This window comes from Psammomys obesus, unplaced genomic scaffold (genome assembly GCF_907164565.1).
Source record: "Psammomys obesus unplaced genomic scaffold, mPsaObe1.curated_primary_1811, whole genome shotgun sequence".
Taxonomy (NCBI): domain Eukaryota; kingdom Metazoa; phylum Chordata; class Mammalia; order Rodentia; family Muridae; genus Psammomys; species Psammomys obesus.
Window position 1 is genome coordinate 59,013,804 of NW_026585504.1, and position 14,749 is coordinate 59,028,552.

Consider the following 14,749-nt stretch of genomic DNA (forward strand, 5'->3'; position numbering starts at 1 on the left):
ATCTACAGGGTACTTAAGCATGGAACATTGTCACAACATACACAAACACAAGTGTCAAGAGCTTTTTAGAGCACCCTTGAATTCACTAAATGTCTCTGACTTATGTTTTAACTTTTCAACAATTCATTTTTACTATATATTTCAAAATATATCATACATAGTACAATAACGACACACTATTAGAATTAGTCTTTCTGAGATATTAGAAGTACAATTCCACAGGAAAGCTGAAATCCAAGCTTTATATTTAATAAATATTTCTAGTGATTCTTAAGACAAAAATTTCAGAACTACTCTAAACTAAAGGTCTGCTCTATTTCAAATATAGTTCTAACAACCTTAGTCATGTGGTGTTAGCAAGCTGTATGACAGAGAATTATAAAAGCTATCAACCTTTTTGTCACTGATACTGGAAAAAGGAGACAACTATTTGCCAATGCATGACCAAAATGAATGAGACCCCTTAACACCAACAAAAAAAAATTGCATTAACTACACAGTCCTCCCAATTAAACTAGGTAATTCCATTTTTGTTTATAGATCTGATGAATCAGCTTTTCAAAAGAACTACTCTGTGGAAATACAAGCCCTTTTCTTATTTAAGGGACTTTTATTAGGTAAATTTTGAAACTCCAACCTACTTTCAAACCAGTTTTCACTATAAAGAAATGACTTTTAGAGGAAAATAGCATCCTCACAACAATAGACCAGTCAGCATAAGTTCTCAAATCATTATAGTCTACAGCAGACACAAGGTCAAAAAACTTTTACCAGAAAAAAATAAACACTATTTTTAAGCCTTCTGGATAAATTATCTTTGTAGTAACAACTTTATCATGCAAAAGCAAGCCACATCCAACATAGAAATAAATGAAGATGTCTGTTCACATTTGTGGACAATGGATCTCAGAAAGTTTCATATCTTATAAAATATTATTTCTCCCCACACATTTAAAATATATATAGACTGGGTAATTAGTTCAATGGTAGAACACTTTCCTAACATGAGCAAGGTCTATGTTTGATCCAAATATTTGGTGTCATATTTAGATATATTAGATGGACAATATAAACAAATATATAGTACTACATATAAAAACATGTATTTGCCATGCCTAGCCCAGTGCCTGTTCAAAATTAGGTATTGAGCTGTTATTTTGAGACACTTGAATTATTACCAAATTAGCAGCAAGAGCTAATACTCCCTTACTGCCTAACATGTACCAGGTACCAGCTTTAAAACTTTGGTATATGTAATCTCAAGATTCAGAATTTCTGACCTAGAAGTAGTGGCAAACACCTTTAATCCTAGCACTTGGGAGGCAGAGCCAGGCAGATCTATAAATTCAAGGCCAGGCTCACCTACAGAGCAAGTTCCAGGACAAGCAGGGCAAAACAACAACAAAGAAAAAGAAAGGAAGAAAGGGAGGGAGGGAGAAAGGGGAGGCCTGTAGGGAGAGAAGGGAGGGAAGGAGGGATATACTCGTAATTTCTAACTCAAAATACTTTAATTATCCCAAATTTATATATAAGCAAATAAACCAAAAGAAACAAAGGGCTATGGCCAAAGTAATAAAATAATCTGACCAGAAGGTCAAGCCAGAAAGTCTACCTCTAGTTAGTTCAGACTTTTCACTATCTGTTCTGTCACTATTCTGAATCACAAGTTAAAACAAAATTGAATTCTGAGCCAAAAAAAACAAAAAACAAACAAACAAACAAACAAAAAAAACAATCCCTAACAGATTGTGGTGGTCTACTCCTTTAATCCCAGCACTTGGGAGGCAGAGGCAGGCATATCTGGGTGAGTTCAAGGCCAGCCTGAACTACACGGTGAATTCCAAAACAGTCAGGGCTCTTCAGAGAGACCATGCCTCAAAACAGAACAAAACAAAACAAAACAACAATCCTCTTCTTAAAAAAAAAAAAAAAAAAAAAAAAAAAATGTCTCAAGGAGCCAGAGAGTTGGCTCAGCAGTCAAGAGCACTGGTTGCTCGTGAAGATGACCCAGATTCAATTTCCTACAAGATAGTTCACAACTGTCTATAACTCCAGTCCCAAGGGTTCTGCATTCTCTTCTGACCTCTGTGGGTACCAGGCAGGCACATGGTATGCAGGCTGAACATTCATACACATGAAGTAATAAATAAATGTGGGAAAAAAAAGTCACAGAAGATGAGCCTAAACAACCTTCAAAGTTGAAAAGTCCTGCCTTTAAATGAACATTATAAGAATTAAATTAGATTGTTACTTTCCCCCTCCTCATTCATTACTAAACAGAATCAACATCTTTCAAAATTCTGAAAACCAAGCAAATTACCATCTCAACTGCCCTGCTTTTTTTTGTTTTTGTTTTTTTCAGACAGGGTTTCTCTTTGTAGTCTTGGCTGTCCTGTTTTGTAGACCAAGCTGGCTTCAAACTCACAGAAATCAGCCTGCCTCTGCCTCCCTGAGTGCTGGAATTAAAGGGGGTGTGCCACCATGTACGGCAAAATTTTCTTTTTTAAAGTTTTATTTTATTTTTAATTACATGAGTATATGCTTATGTGTGGGCATGTGTGTGTATGTGAGTGCCCATGAAGGACAAAAGAGGGCATCAAGATCCCTTGAAGCTGGAGTTCCACACAGTTGTAGGTCACCTGATTTGGGTGCAAGGAACTAAACATGGGTCCTCTGTAAGAGCAACAAGCACTGCACTCTTAACCACTGAGCCATCTCTCTAGATGCCTAAAGTTCTTTATTAAAGAACTGATGATATTACATAAAAGCAAATAAACTGTTTACATATAATTTATGGTTATTACAAAAATAATGAAATATAATGAAAACAAAGCTTATATGTTGTGAAATAAGCAATGAAATACTTTTAATATAAATCACCTATGTAACATTTCTTTATAACATATTATACAATAGAAATTTCTATATTAAATACAACAATAAAATTAAGAATGATATGAGACATTTCTCTTTCTAGAAAGGTTTCTGTCTTTTTACACAAGTTTCTATTAGGGTTTCGCTGCTGTGAACAGACACCATGACCACAGCAACTCTTATAAAGAAAAACATTTAATTGGGGTGGCTTACAGTTTCAAAGGTTTAGTCCATTACCATCATGTGGTGTTGCAGGATATATGATCCCATTGTGAACCCTGAGATTGTGAACTATAAAAACCTATTTCTTGTTTATAGTGTGTCTCAGCTGTAACACACACCTTTAATCCATGAGCTTTCTGTAAACAGGATTAAATAAAGTTAACTCTAGGTCAAGAAGCAGAGCAAGAAAATAGCTGACAGGGAGTAAACAGAAAGGAGGAACATTGAGAGAAGGGTATTTAAAACAGCATAGAGATTTGGCTTCGTGGTTTGGCTTTTTCCTTCTCAGACATAAGCTGAGTAGAAAGGCTTTTTAATTCTAAAATGCTGGCTGAGTAGAAAGATCAGCTGAGTGCTTTCTCTGCCTCTCTGAGCTAGTAGGTTTTCATGCCAATATCTGGCTCCTGAGTCTTTATTGGTAAAATTGAACATTTGAGGGTTGTTTTGTTTTGTTTTATTGTTGTTTAAAAACAACAATGTGGGAAGTATGGCAGCATGCAGGCAGACATGGTGCTAGAGGAGCCATGAGTTCTACATCTTGATCCATAGGCAGGAGACTGTGTGCCACACTGGGCATAGTTTGAGCATAGCAGACCTCAAAGCCTGCCCCAACAGTGACACCCAACCTCCAACAAGGCCACACCACATAATAATAGTGCCACTCCCTATGAGCCGAACATTCAAATACATAAGTGTATGGGTGCCATACCTTTTCAAACCATTAACAGTTGCCAATAAAGCTTACCAAATGAGCCAAAAATTAAATAAATGCTTACATGTGCAGCTGATGAAACTTTGCAATTTCTTTTTCAAAATCTTGAGGTTGATTAGGAATGAAAGAATAATCTGAGAGGTAGCCTGGCAGGTTTTCTGACTGACTATAGTCTCCAAGTTCAGCTAATAAGAGAAAGAAATACCACATTTTAGTATTTTAACTATACTAAAATCAGCAATGTCATTACTAATTCATATAATTATAGAAGAAATATGTTTCTAATGTAACCACATTAAACAAGTTACAATAATCCATGTAAAAGTAATTGCTAACCAATTGTACATTTCATTGCATTGCCTCAGTAGTTCCTACTCTCTACACATCTAAAGAATTCCTGCATTAAAGACAATGTATTATCAATACAGACTACCAAACCATATGCAACCTGACTTTAAAAAGTAGGCTGATACTTACACTGAACAGCAAACGAAGCTAAAAGGGCAGCGGTGTTATAAGGACAGGACAATCTAATAAGACAAAAGAGAAAATATATAACCCAAAATAAATAAAATTTCAAACGTACTATAGTTTATGTTATTCTACTGACACTGACAGTTTCTCTCTGCATTCATTTTAACCACAATTAAATTAAGCTAAGCTTTGTGGCACAGATCTATCATCCCAACACTCACAAAGTTGAGAGGACTGCCATTGTGAGGCTAATCTAGGCTACATAAGATAATGTCTCAAAAACAAACAAAAGAAACCCCTTACAGAATTCTGACAAAGGAACTAATACTACATATAACCATTTAAAAATTTTGTTTATTGCACTCAATCATGAGCTATGTAATACAGAATTTAAAATATTTTAAAACTATACAATAAGAAAACTCTTAAAAATAGCTCACCTTCCAGTAAGAATGTCTTGCTTAATTTGCAAAAAATACTGATACCTTAAAAAAAAAAAAAAAGATATTTACTAGAATCATCAATTTGCATTCACATATACTCTATACTTAAAATTAACAAAATTAAATATTTAAATATTTTCTTTTGTTATCTACACATTAGCATATATAAACTCAACATAAGTGCACATTAGCAAAAATGCCAGAAACAGGATTGGGAACAATGGTCTAGAGACTGGTCCATGCAAGAAGAACTGGAAGCATGGACAACTTAAGCATCAATGATTTAGGAGCAAAGTGCATACCAGAAACCAATGAAAGGCTATTTCTGTAGAAATAGCCAGGCAATACAATGGACAGACCTACGTGCACATCATTTTGTTCTCAAGCGTCCTGTGGAAAAACTACAATCCACTTCCACTGAAGTTAGAAAAGCTCTTTCAAGGGCTAGAGAGATGGTTCTGTGGTTAAGAGCACTGACTGCTATTCCAGAGGACTCTGGTTCAATTCTCAGCACCTCCATGGCAGCTCACAATTGTCTGTAACTCCTGTTCTAAGGGATCTGACACCTTCACACAGACATACACACAGTCAAAACACCAATGTAATAAAATAAAATAATTATTAAAAATAAAGCTCTTTCATAAAAAAAAAAAAAAAAAACAACTAAAGGAATTCATTCTTCTACTAAAACTCTAGTATTAAAGTAGTTAAACGATCAGCTTCTTTTAATATGAACAACAGTATGATGTGGCACGCTGCTGAGATTGCTTACAAGGTGGCACTGTCCTTCCACCCCTGATAGTGGGTGAGCTAGTCCGTACATGGGCAAAATCACCTGTGTTGAATAACACTGGCATAAAAACAAATGTCATAATATTAAACATTGAACCGGGAGTTTAAGAACTTTACTCAACTTTTGAAAAGTCTAAACTCAAAACATAAATACTGTTTACTTAATTCAAGTCAGTACAATTTTATTATATCTACACTGATCTCATAATCAAAAGTTAAAGATGGGGCATGTGGCATAAGTCACTAACAGAAAATATGCTAAGCATGCACAAGGCCTAACACCACTAAGAAGAAGGAAAAACTAAAAGGGCCTTGTTACAAAAACAGTTTTATGTACTATATTTTGATTATGGTCTCTCCTTCCCCATCTCCCCCCCAGATCCTTTTCACTTTCCTACCCACTCAACTACACACTTGTTTTTCTCTCTCTTATTAGAAAGCAGGCATCTAAATAAATAATAATAAATAGAATATAAAAGCGAACACATAAACCAGAATAGGACAAAACAAACACATAAACAGAAAAAAAAATGCAAAGAAAAAGCACAAGAAGCAAATGTAGAGTTAGAAACTAGCACATTCGCATACAGAAATCCCAGAAAAACAAAATCAGAAACCATTGTCTATGCGTGTATGTATCAGGGTGTGGTATGTGCACAGGGCTGTGTGCACATGGTAAATGTGGCCAGAAAAAGAGTATCTTGGATGCCCTGGAGCTGGAATTACAGGCAGGTGTGAGCCACCTGGCATGGCTGCTGGGACCCAAAGTAGGGTACTCTGCAAGAAGAGTATGTGCTCTTAACATTGAGCCATCTTCTTTAGCCCCACACTGAAGCGTTTCTTAGTCCCGGCTTCCTTGCTATAATACAAGAATTACCTGAGGAATGGATACATATCTGTACTCAGGTATCATCTGAGTCACATTACAAGAGAATATCTAGAAGTGTGGACAATTAGTAAGGTTTAAGGCTCTCCTAACTAATTCTAACTTATTAATCAGGGTAGAGATTCACTTTTGCGTAGTATAATGACTAAGTAAAATTCAGTCACGTACCACAATTTACCAAAGCAATACTTTTAAAACGTAAGAAAAATTGAAATTAAACATTATTTCTAATAAAAACAAAGTCTCCTACACTGTCAGCTTGAGCACAAGTCAATTCTCAACTGCTTACACAGTATTACTTTCTTCAAGTTCTGACTCAGTTATCAGTGAAATATACTCTCATTGTTTCCAGTGCATGCTATTTAACACATTTAGGTTCCAATAGGAAATCCAATGAATTAAATATTGAACCTAGCTCTGGTCTGAATGTGAAATGTCCCCACAGGCTCAGGTGTTTGAACACTTGGTACCCAGCTGGTGGTACTGTTGTAAAAGGATGCGGAACCTTAAAGAGACAGAGCTTTTCTAGAGGAAGTAAGTCACTGGGGGCAGACCTTGAAATTTGATAACCCATCCCATTTCCTGTTCTCTCTGCTTTCTGCTTACAGATGCAGTAACAGCAGCAGCTTCATTCTCCTGCTGCCATGTCTACCTTATCACGATGGGCTGTAATCAATCCTAAACACCAAGTCAAAATGAGTCCCTCTTAAGTTGCTTCTCGTCATGTATTTAATCTAAGCAATAAGAAAAATAACTAAGACAATATACCTGACAGTATTTTAATAACATGCTAACAAATACAAATATAAAAGTGCTAGAAATACAATTTTAAATTATTAATGCTTTAATTGTGTTTCTTATATATTAAAAGTCTGATTACCTAAAATCTACAACAAAAAATATTCAGTGACTTGCTTTCAAACTATTGTAAGTAACTGGAAATAAAAAGTAATTTATACTGTTTTATAATTAAAATTATTCATGTAAAATTAAGGAAATTTTCAGTATAATGTGAATTACTTATAATGATATATGGTTATTTTGAATATTTAACATTAACAACATACTTGCTAAATTTAATGTGTAACTGTATTATGAGGCATAAAATAAAGTATGGTTTTAAAGAGGTAAAAAAAAGGGGGGGGCAACAACAAAGCCTAAGAGCTATAATGGTAAAGTAAATACAACTTTGTTTATCAAGAAAAATTAATTTGAATTCAAATAGTGGTCTAACATAGATATTCCAGCTGTCTAACATAGATCATTCTTGAGTACTTTCTCAAGTAGATGTGATGAGCTGAAACTTAGAATGGGCAAAAAGATGGGCATGTAGAGGTCCAAATATGCTTTATCCCTGCAACATCTTTCATAAAGTTCAGTGTATTTTCTTTGGACTTAAAAGTTAAAAACACATCCTGCACATGATGGATGGATACATATGTGTGTGTGTGTGTGTATACAAATATATATATATATATATATATACTCAATGAAAAGAAAGGGATAAAAAACAGAATATGCTCTTGCATGAAAATACACACACCAGAAACTCTCACTGTATAATATAATATAATATAATATAATATAATATAATATAATATAATATAAGCCTTTCATATGATCCAGTGCCATCTCATTTCTTCACTTAATTTTAGCAGTGCTACTATTGGCTGAATGAGGTGGCTCTGGTGTCCAATTCCTGAAAGTTCTCCCATTCATGGAGGAAACAGTCACCTTGGAACATTTATAAACATTTCTATATGCCACTTTTGGAGTTTAAACTTTTATCATGGTCATTTATTTTTGCCTCAATAATTTCAATTTTCTTTTTTTAATTAATGAATTTATTATTATTATTTATTACAATTTATTCACTTTGTATCCTGGCTGTAGACCCCCTCGTCTCCTCCTAGTCCCACCCACCTTCCCTCTTCTGCCCCTATGCCCCTCCCCTAGTCTACTGATAGTGGAGGACCTCCTTCCCTTCTCTCTGACCCTAGCCTATCAGATTTCATCAGGGCTGGATGCATCATCTTCCTCTGTGGCCTGGCAAGACTGCACCCCCAAACCCCCAGGGGTAGGTGATCAAAGAGCCAGCCACTGAGTACATGTCAGAGACAGCCCCTAATCCCCTTACTAGGAACCCACTTGGACACTGAGCAGCCAATGTGCTTCAATTGAGCAGGGGGTCTAGGTCCTCGCCATGCATGGTCCTTCGTTGGAGTATCAGTCTCTGCAGGGACCCCTGGGCTCTGTTTTTTTTTTTTTTTTTGTTTGTTTTTTTTTTTTTTGTTTGTTTTTGGCTCTGTTGGTCTCCTTGTGGAGCTCCTGTCCCTTCCTACCCTTCCTAGTCTTTCTATCTCTCCCTTCTTCCATAAGGTTCCCTACACTCTGCCCAAAGTTTGGCTATGAGTCTCCGTTCTCCTTCGATACCCTGACAGGTAGTCTTTCAGAGGACCGAAATGGAACCCTCCTCCATTGCTGGTAGGAATGTAATGTTGTACAACTGCTTTAGAAATCAATCTGGTGCTTTCTCAGAAAATTAGGAATACTGCTTCCTCAAGATCCAGCAATACCACTCCTAGGCATATACCCAAAATATGCTGAATTTGCTCAACCATGTTCATAGCAGCTTTGTTCGTAATAGCCAGAATCTGGAAACAACCCAACTGTCCCTCAACTGAGGAATGGATATAGAAATTGTGGTACATTTACACAATGGAATATTACTCAGCAATTAAAAACAAGGAAATCATGAAATTTGCAGGCAAATGGATGGAACTAGAAAAAAAAAATCATCTTGAGTGAGGTATCCCAGAAGCAGAAACACATACATGGTATATACTCACTTTTAAGTAGATATTAGACATATAAGATAAACATACTAAAATTCTCTAGTCCAAAGAAGCTAAACAACAAGGAAGATCCTAGGGAAGACGATGAAACCTCACTCAGAAGGACAAACAGGATAGACACCAATTTTTCATATTAAATCTTTGACAATGTTTTCAAAAGAAACAGTTCCATAAACCCACCTTGTATATTCTTCTTGTAACTTGTTGGGGTCACTTACAAAAAATTTGACTCTAAAGTTCAAACTGTAAGGAGATCCTCCTAGAATTAAGACAGCTCTAATTAATCAGATTATATTAGTCCATCATCTTTATAAGGCATATTTGCAAAACATCAAATAAATAGTATGCTCACTCTTTAGCTGCTTCCTTATTGGTTTGTTTGGATCCAGCCACCTCTGAAAAATAAAGAAGAGAGATTTCTTTTTTCCCTGAGGAACTAGCATTATCAGTTATTTGCAAATCTGTTCCACTTGAAGACTGCATTTTGGAAAATGGTTAGGTAGAAAAAGAAATTAAATTAGAAGCAGTATTGTTTCCTGATTGCTAGTGATGTAGAAGGGTAGTGCCATTTCTAGGGAGATAGACCTGGGCTGCACTAGAAAGACAATCAAGCATAAACCGGGGAGCAATCCAGTAAACAAACTTCCTTCAAGGTTTCTGCTTCAGGCTCTTGCCTTGATGACCCTTGATGGACTGTAACCTGTAAGACCAAATAAACTCCTTTCTCTCCAAGTTAACTTTTGCCCAGAGTGTTGCATCACAGCAAACTAACATAGTCAAAAACTACATTTAGTTTAATGATTATCTAAATGTGAGAATAATCTACCCAAAGCCTGATATTCTTGTTCAGTTCTCCTTCAAACTAAAATATTCTGATATAAGAAACCCAACTACTTAAACAAATGTGAACACATAGCTTAGAAATACTCTACCAATAAGCATTGAGAAACTTAGCAACATCATGAATGACATTAGTGAAACAAGACTGACTGATTAAAACTACGAAGGTGAAGCAAGGCTGTGAAATTACAGTATTTACAGTAAAAAAAAATCCTTATAGCAAAACAAAACAGAACAAATGAAAAACTAGGAATAGGCTACCAAGATGGCTCAGTGGGAATGGCACTTGCAGCCAAGTCTGATGACCTGAATTTAATCCCTTACTTACACGGCAGAGCATCTTGATTCTCAAAAGTTGTCCACTGACCTCCATGCATGTGTTGTGGCACAGGCACACATCATCACATATACATACACAATAAGTAAATATTTTTTAAAAATTCAAAAACCAAAGCAACCCATGAAGAAATCCTATATATCAACAAGAAAAAGACCAATATTAATATAAAAATAGGCAACTGACAGTAAGTTCACAACTAGGAAATAAATAGCATTTAAATAATGACAGCTAATCTTGATCACAATTTTAAAAAATTCAAAATCAATGTACATTGTGCTCTGGTTTTGAGACATGGTTTCAGTAGTTAGAGCTAATGTAGGCTTTGAACTTATAAAGCTCCAGGCAGAGCCTCTAAAGTGCTAGTACAGGCATGAGCCACCACACCTCTGTACCCAGCAACATAAGCTTTTTTAAATTAGTGCCATCTTAATGAATGAACAGTGCTACGTTACTGTGTCTTACTTTTGTTTCTAAGGTGTTGTGATAAAAATATCCTGACAAAAAAGCAACTTCAAGGAGAAAGGGTTTGTTTTAGGTCACAGTTCAAGGTCCACTATAAAAGTCTACAATAGAAGGGAAGTCACAGCTGCAGGAGCCTGAAACAGCTAGCTATTTCCATCACATCCAGAGTCAAGAGCAAAGAGCAATAAAATAAGACATACATGCTTGTGCTTTGCTTACTTTCCCCTTTTAATACAGTCCAAGACCCAAACCCGGATAATCATGCCACCTACTCTTAGTCTCTTTCTTCCCATATTAATTAACAAACTAAAGAAAATCTCACACAGACATGCCCACAGTCCAACTTAGACAGTCCCTCTTTGGGACTCCTTTCCCAAGTGATTCTAGATTCTAACAAGTTCACAACTAAAACTAACCAACACAAATTGCATTTTATTGATGATTAATATTCCAGTCATAGATGTGTCACTTTTAGATGGTTAGATTATCCTGCTCTTTATGAATAATAGTGCCGTGAATATCTGAGCAGAGATTTTGTGTGTAGAAATGTTCTCAAGCCTTGGGTCCATTTGGAAACAAGCATTACAAGCTCTCCTATTTTACTTTTGCACGCATACTTGTATATGCAAGTGCGCACGCTCACATATATGTGGGTACACCTATGTGCGCACATGAGCATGTGTGTGCACATGAGGATGGATGGATGTGAAGGGTAAAGGACAATCTTGCATGTTGTTTCTCAAGAGTTGTGTGCCTCTTTTGAGATTGGGTCTTTCACGAAGATTTGGAGTGCCCCAATTTGGTCAATATATGCTCTTTTTCTGGGAAAAGTTCTACTAGAAAAAGATTGTGTGATTATCAGATTAGACTTAATATTATTGTTGCTATGTTGAAAGCATTAGCTTCCCATAGCAACCACTGTATCTTAGCTAGTGAGTGCCATTATGTTTTTTTTAACTATGGTAGCTATAATTTCCAAAATTATACATTTTTTTTCTTGCATGGATTGTATGTCTCTAATTATGCCACAGTGGAGTCTGTGTGTGGAACATGGTGCATGTGGAGGACAGAAATTAATGTTGGGTGTTTTCCTCAATCATTCAACACCTTACTTTAAAAAATTATTACATTTTATTGGGGGGGCACAAAATACGCCACTGTATTCATAATGAAGTCAAACTACTACTAATAGGAATCAGTTCTCTTTTTACCATGTGGGTCCCAGGGATCAAACTCAGGTCATCAGGTATGTCAGCAAATGCCTTTACCCACTGAGCCATCTTGCTGACACTCCACTTTAGTGTTTGAAACAAGGTCAGTAAATCATAGGACTATTCCTGTCTCTCTGTCTTCGCTGTTGGAATTATAAACATGTTCTTCTGTGTAAAGATTTTTCATAGGGTTTCTTTTAACAAACTCCAGTCTTCATTATGCATGGCAAGCACTTTTATCAGGTGAAGCTGTCTCCCAGCTTGAAAGATGTTTAACATTTATTGTAACTAATGTAACAAACCCTAGCATATTCAATCCATATGTAAAACTTCAATTTATCTCTTTAACCCCAAGATTGGTATGATTTATCTTTACAAGTTGTTCCTCCCAATATAAAATATGGTTTATTCACTTAGGTAAATCTACTTCATAGTTTTGACTTTCCTCGAATGTTGGTTTCTTTTTTACTAAATACTTATTTTTTTTTTTATTTGGAAGTATTTGAATACTTCCCATCTTTGGTAAAAACAAAATATATAAGTTTGACTCTCAATGGCTGACACTGGGTTTTAAACACTAGCGTCCATGTTTGTCTACTTTCTCATTAACTGAGATGTGAAGTGCTCTGCTCTGCTCCACTAGACTCTACCTTGTGATGAACTAACACCTCATGAACTGTAAGCCAACAATTGTTCTCTTCAGTGTTTCTTTCAGGTATTGTCATGGCAATACAAAAGTATGAACACAGAAGAAAAACTTCTAGTATGGCCCTGATGTACTGTCTAGTCCCTTTCCATTTCAATGAGAAGAATTTACCCTAACATTTAAGCTAAGTCTAGTGGTAATGAACCCCCTCAGCTGTAATTTCCTTGAGATGAAAATACCTTACCCTCTGCCTCTGGCACCATATTTTATTTTGAGAGACTAAATGTCACTATGTAGCCAGCCTGGTTTTACCTTCCAATCCTCCCAAGTGCTGAGACAACAGGTGTCATACTCGACACTCCCTCACATTTGAAGTAATTTTGTTGGATAGAAGATCTGTCAGTTACTGTGGTTTCTTTCCTGCCAGTATTTTAACTATATTACTCTGGCTTGCAAGTTTTCTATCAAGAAATCACCTACTGCATTGAGGATCCTCAGTATCTGTTGATTCCTTTATCTCTCAGTTCTTTCAAGAGTCTCTGTTTTTTGCCAAACGTGTTTTGTTGTTGTTTGAGACAGGGTTTCTCTGTGTAGCCCTGGCTGTCCTGTAATTCACCTGTGGACAAGGCTGGCCTCGAACTCACAGAGGTCTGCCTGCCACTGTCTCCTGAGTGCTGGGATTAAAAGCATGCATTACCACCACACTGACTGTCAATAGTTTTTAACCACCTAGATGTTTGTTTAAATTTGGGAAGCTTTGGGCTATTAACTTCTTCAAATGATATCTTTAACTCTTTTTTTTCTCTCCACCTTCTGGAAGTATTCCTTTAATTTGATTTTTCTACTAATCTTCCTAAAATTCCATTTTCAAAGAAGCCCTTAAAAGTTCTTGCAAGTTGTTAGTGGCATGCACATACCAGCACAGGTGTACCAAGTGATGTTAAAAATAACCAAAACTGGAAAAAGGAGCAAGGCTACTCTTGTAAACAGAAAAACTGCAGTAGATGGTATTTACACTTCTCTAGTTTTTTTGTCTAAGAGCATAATTGTTTATGAGGCAGATAAGGTGCTTGAGGTGTCAGAAGACAGAAAGTCAGGACTTAAGAAAACTGAAATGAGTTCTGAAAGGAGAAATCAGTAGGAAGCTAACTAAGGTCGAAACAAGCACAGACATACAAGTCACACCAACTTCTGCTAAAAGATTAAGTATATATATATAGAACCCAAGTGTGCCTCACTACCACCAAAAAGCAAACAAAAACCAAATCAAACCAAAATAAACAAAAAGCCAGCGTAAAACTTTAAAGAATGAGTAGAGAGCTAGCAAAATGGCTTAGTAAATAAAGGCACCACCAAACCGGACCACCCAAGTTAGATCTCTGAGACCCAAATATTGAAAGGAGAGACCTAACTACTACCAACCTGTTCTCTGACAAGCACAAGTTTGTTATTGGCATACTTGTGGCCACATACATATACATACAAAAAAATATTCACAATCCTTCCTGGGTGTCCTGTGTGCTGAAACTATAAGAGCAAATGACTGTTTGCAAGAAATTATCTTTACTGTATTACTACCAATAGTTGATAATTATCAATCATCTATTTATGTTGTGGTTCCAGGAATTGAACCTAAGGCTTTATAAATACTAGGCAAATGCATTACCACAGAACCATATTTCCAAGCTTTTCTATACTTTAATTTTTTAATTTATTTTTTTTTAATTACAACTTATTCACTTTGTAGACCAGCTGTGTCTTCCTCCCTCATCCCCTCCCAATCGCACCTTCCCTCCCTCTTTTCCTCCTTTGCCCCTCCCCTAGTCCAGTGATAGGGGAGGTCCTTCTCCCCTTCCATCTGACCCTAGCCTATCAGGTATCATCAGTACTGACTGCATTGTCTTCCTCTGTGGCCTGGTAAGGCTCCTCCCCATTCAGGGGGAAGTGATCAAAAAGCCAGCCACTGAGTTCATGTCAGAGACACTCTCTGTT

The 14,749-nt window shown here is 36.3% G+C and overlaps 1 protein-coding gene across 3 annotated transcripts in view; it reads right to left on the reverse strand.

The window, feature by feature from the left end:
- The window catches only part of Ptpn4 (protein tyrosine phosphatase non-receptor type 4), a 154,818-nt gene that overhangs the window by 75,003 nt on the left and 65,066 nt on the right, over positions 1-14,749 (reverse strand). For all 3 annotated transcript variants that reach the window (XM_055601678.1, XM_055601661.1, XM_055601669.1), the window contains 5 exons: positions 9,611-9,653; positions 9,439-9,517; positions 4,723-4,767; positions 4,286-4,338; positions 3,873-3,993 (listed from right to left, as the gene is read on the reverse strand). In XM_055601678.1, the coding sequence (XP_055457653.1) occupies positions 3,873-3,993; positions 4,286-4,338; positions 4,723-4,767; positions 9,439-9,517; positions 9,611-9,653 (341 nt within the window). The remainder of the gene's footprint in view (positions 1-3,872; positions 3,994-4,285; positions 4,339-4,722; positions 4,768-9,438; positions 9,518-9,610; positions 9,654-14,749) is intronic.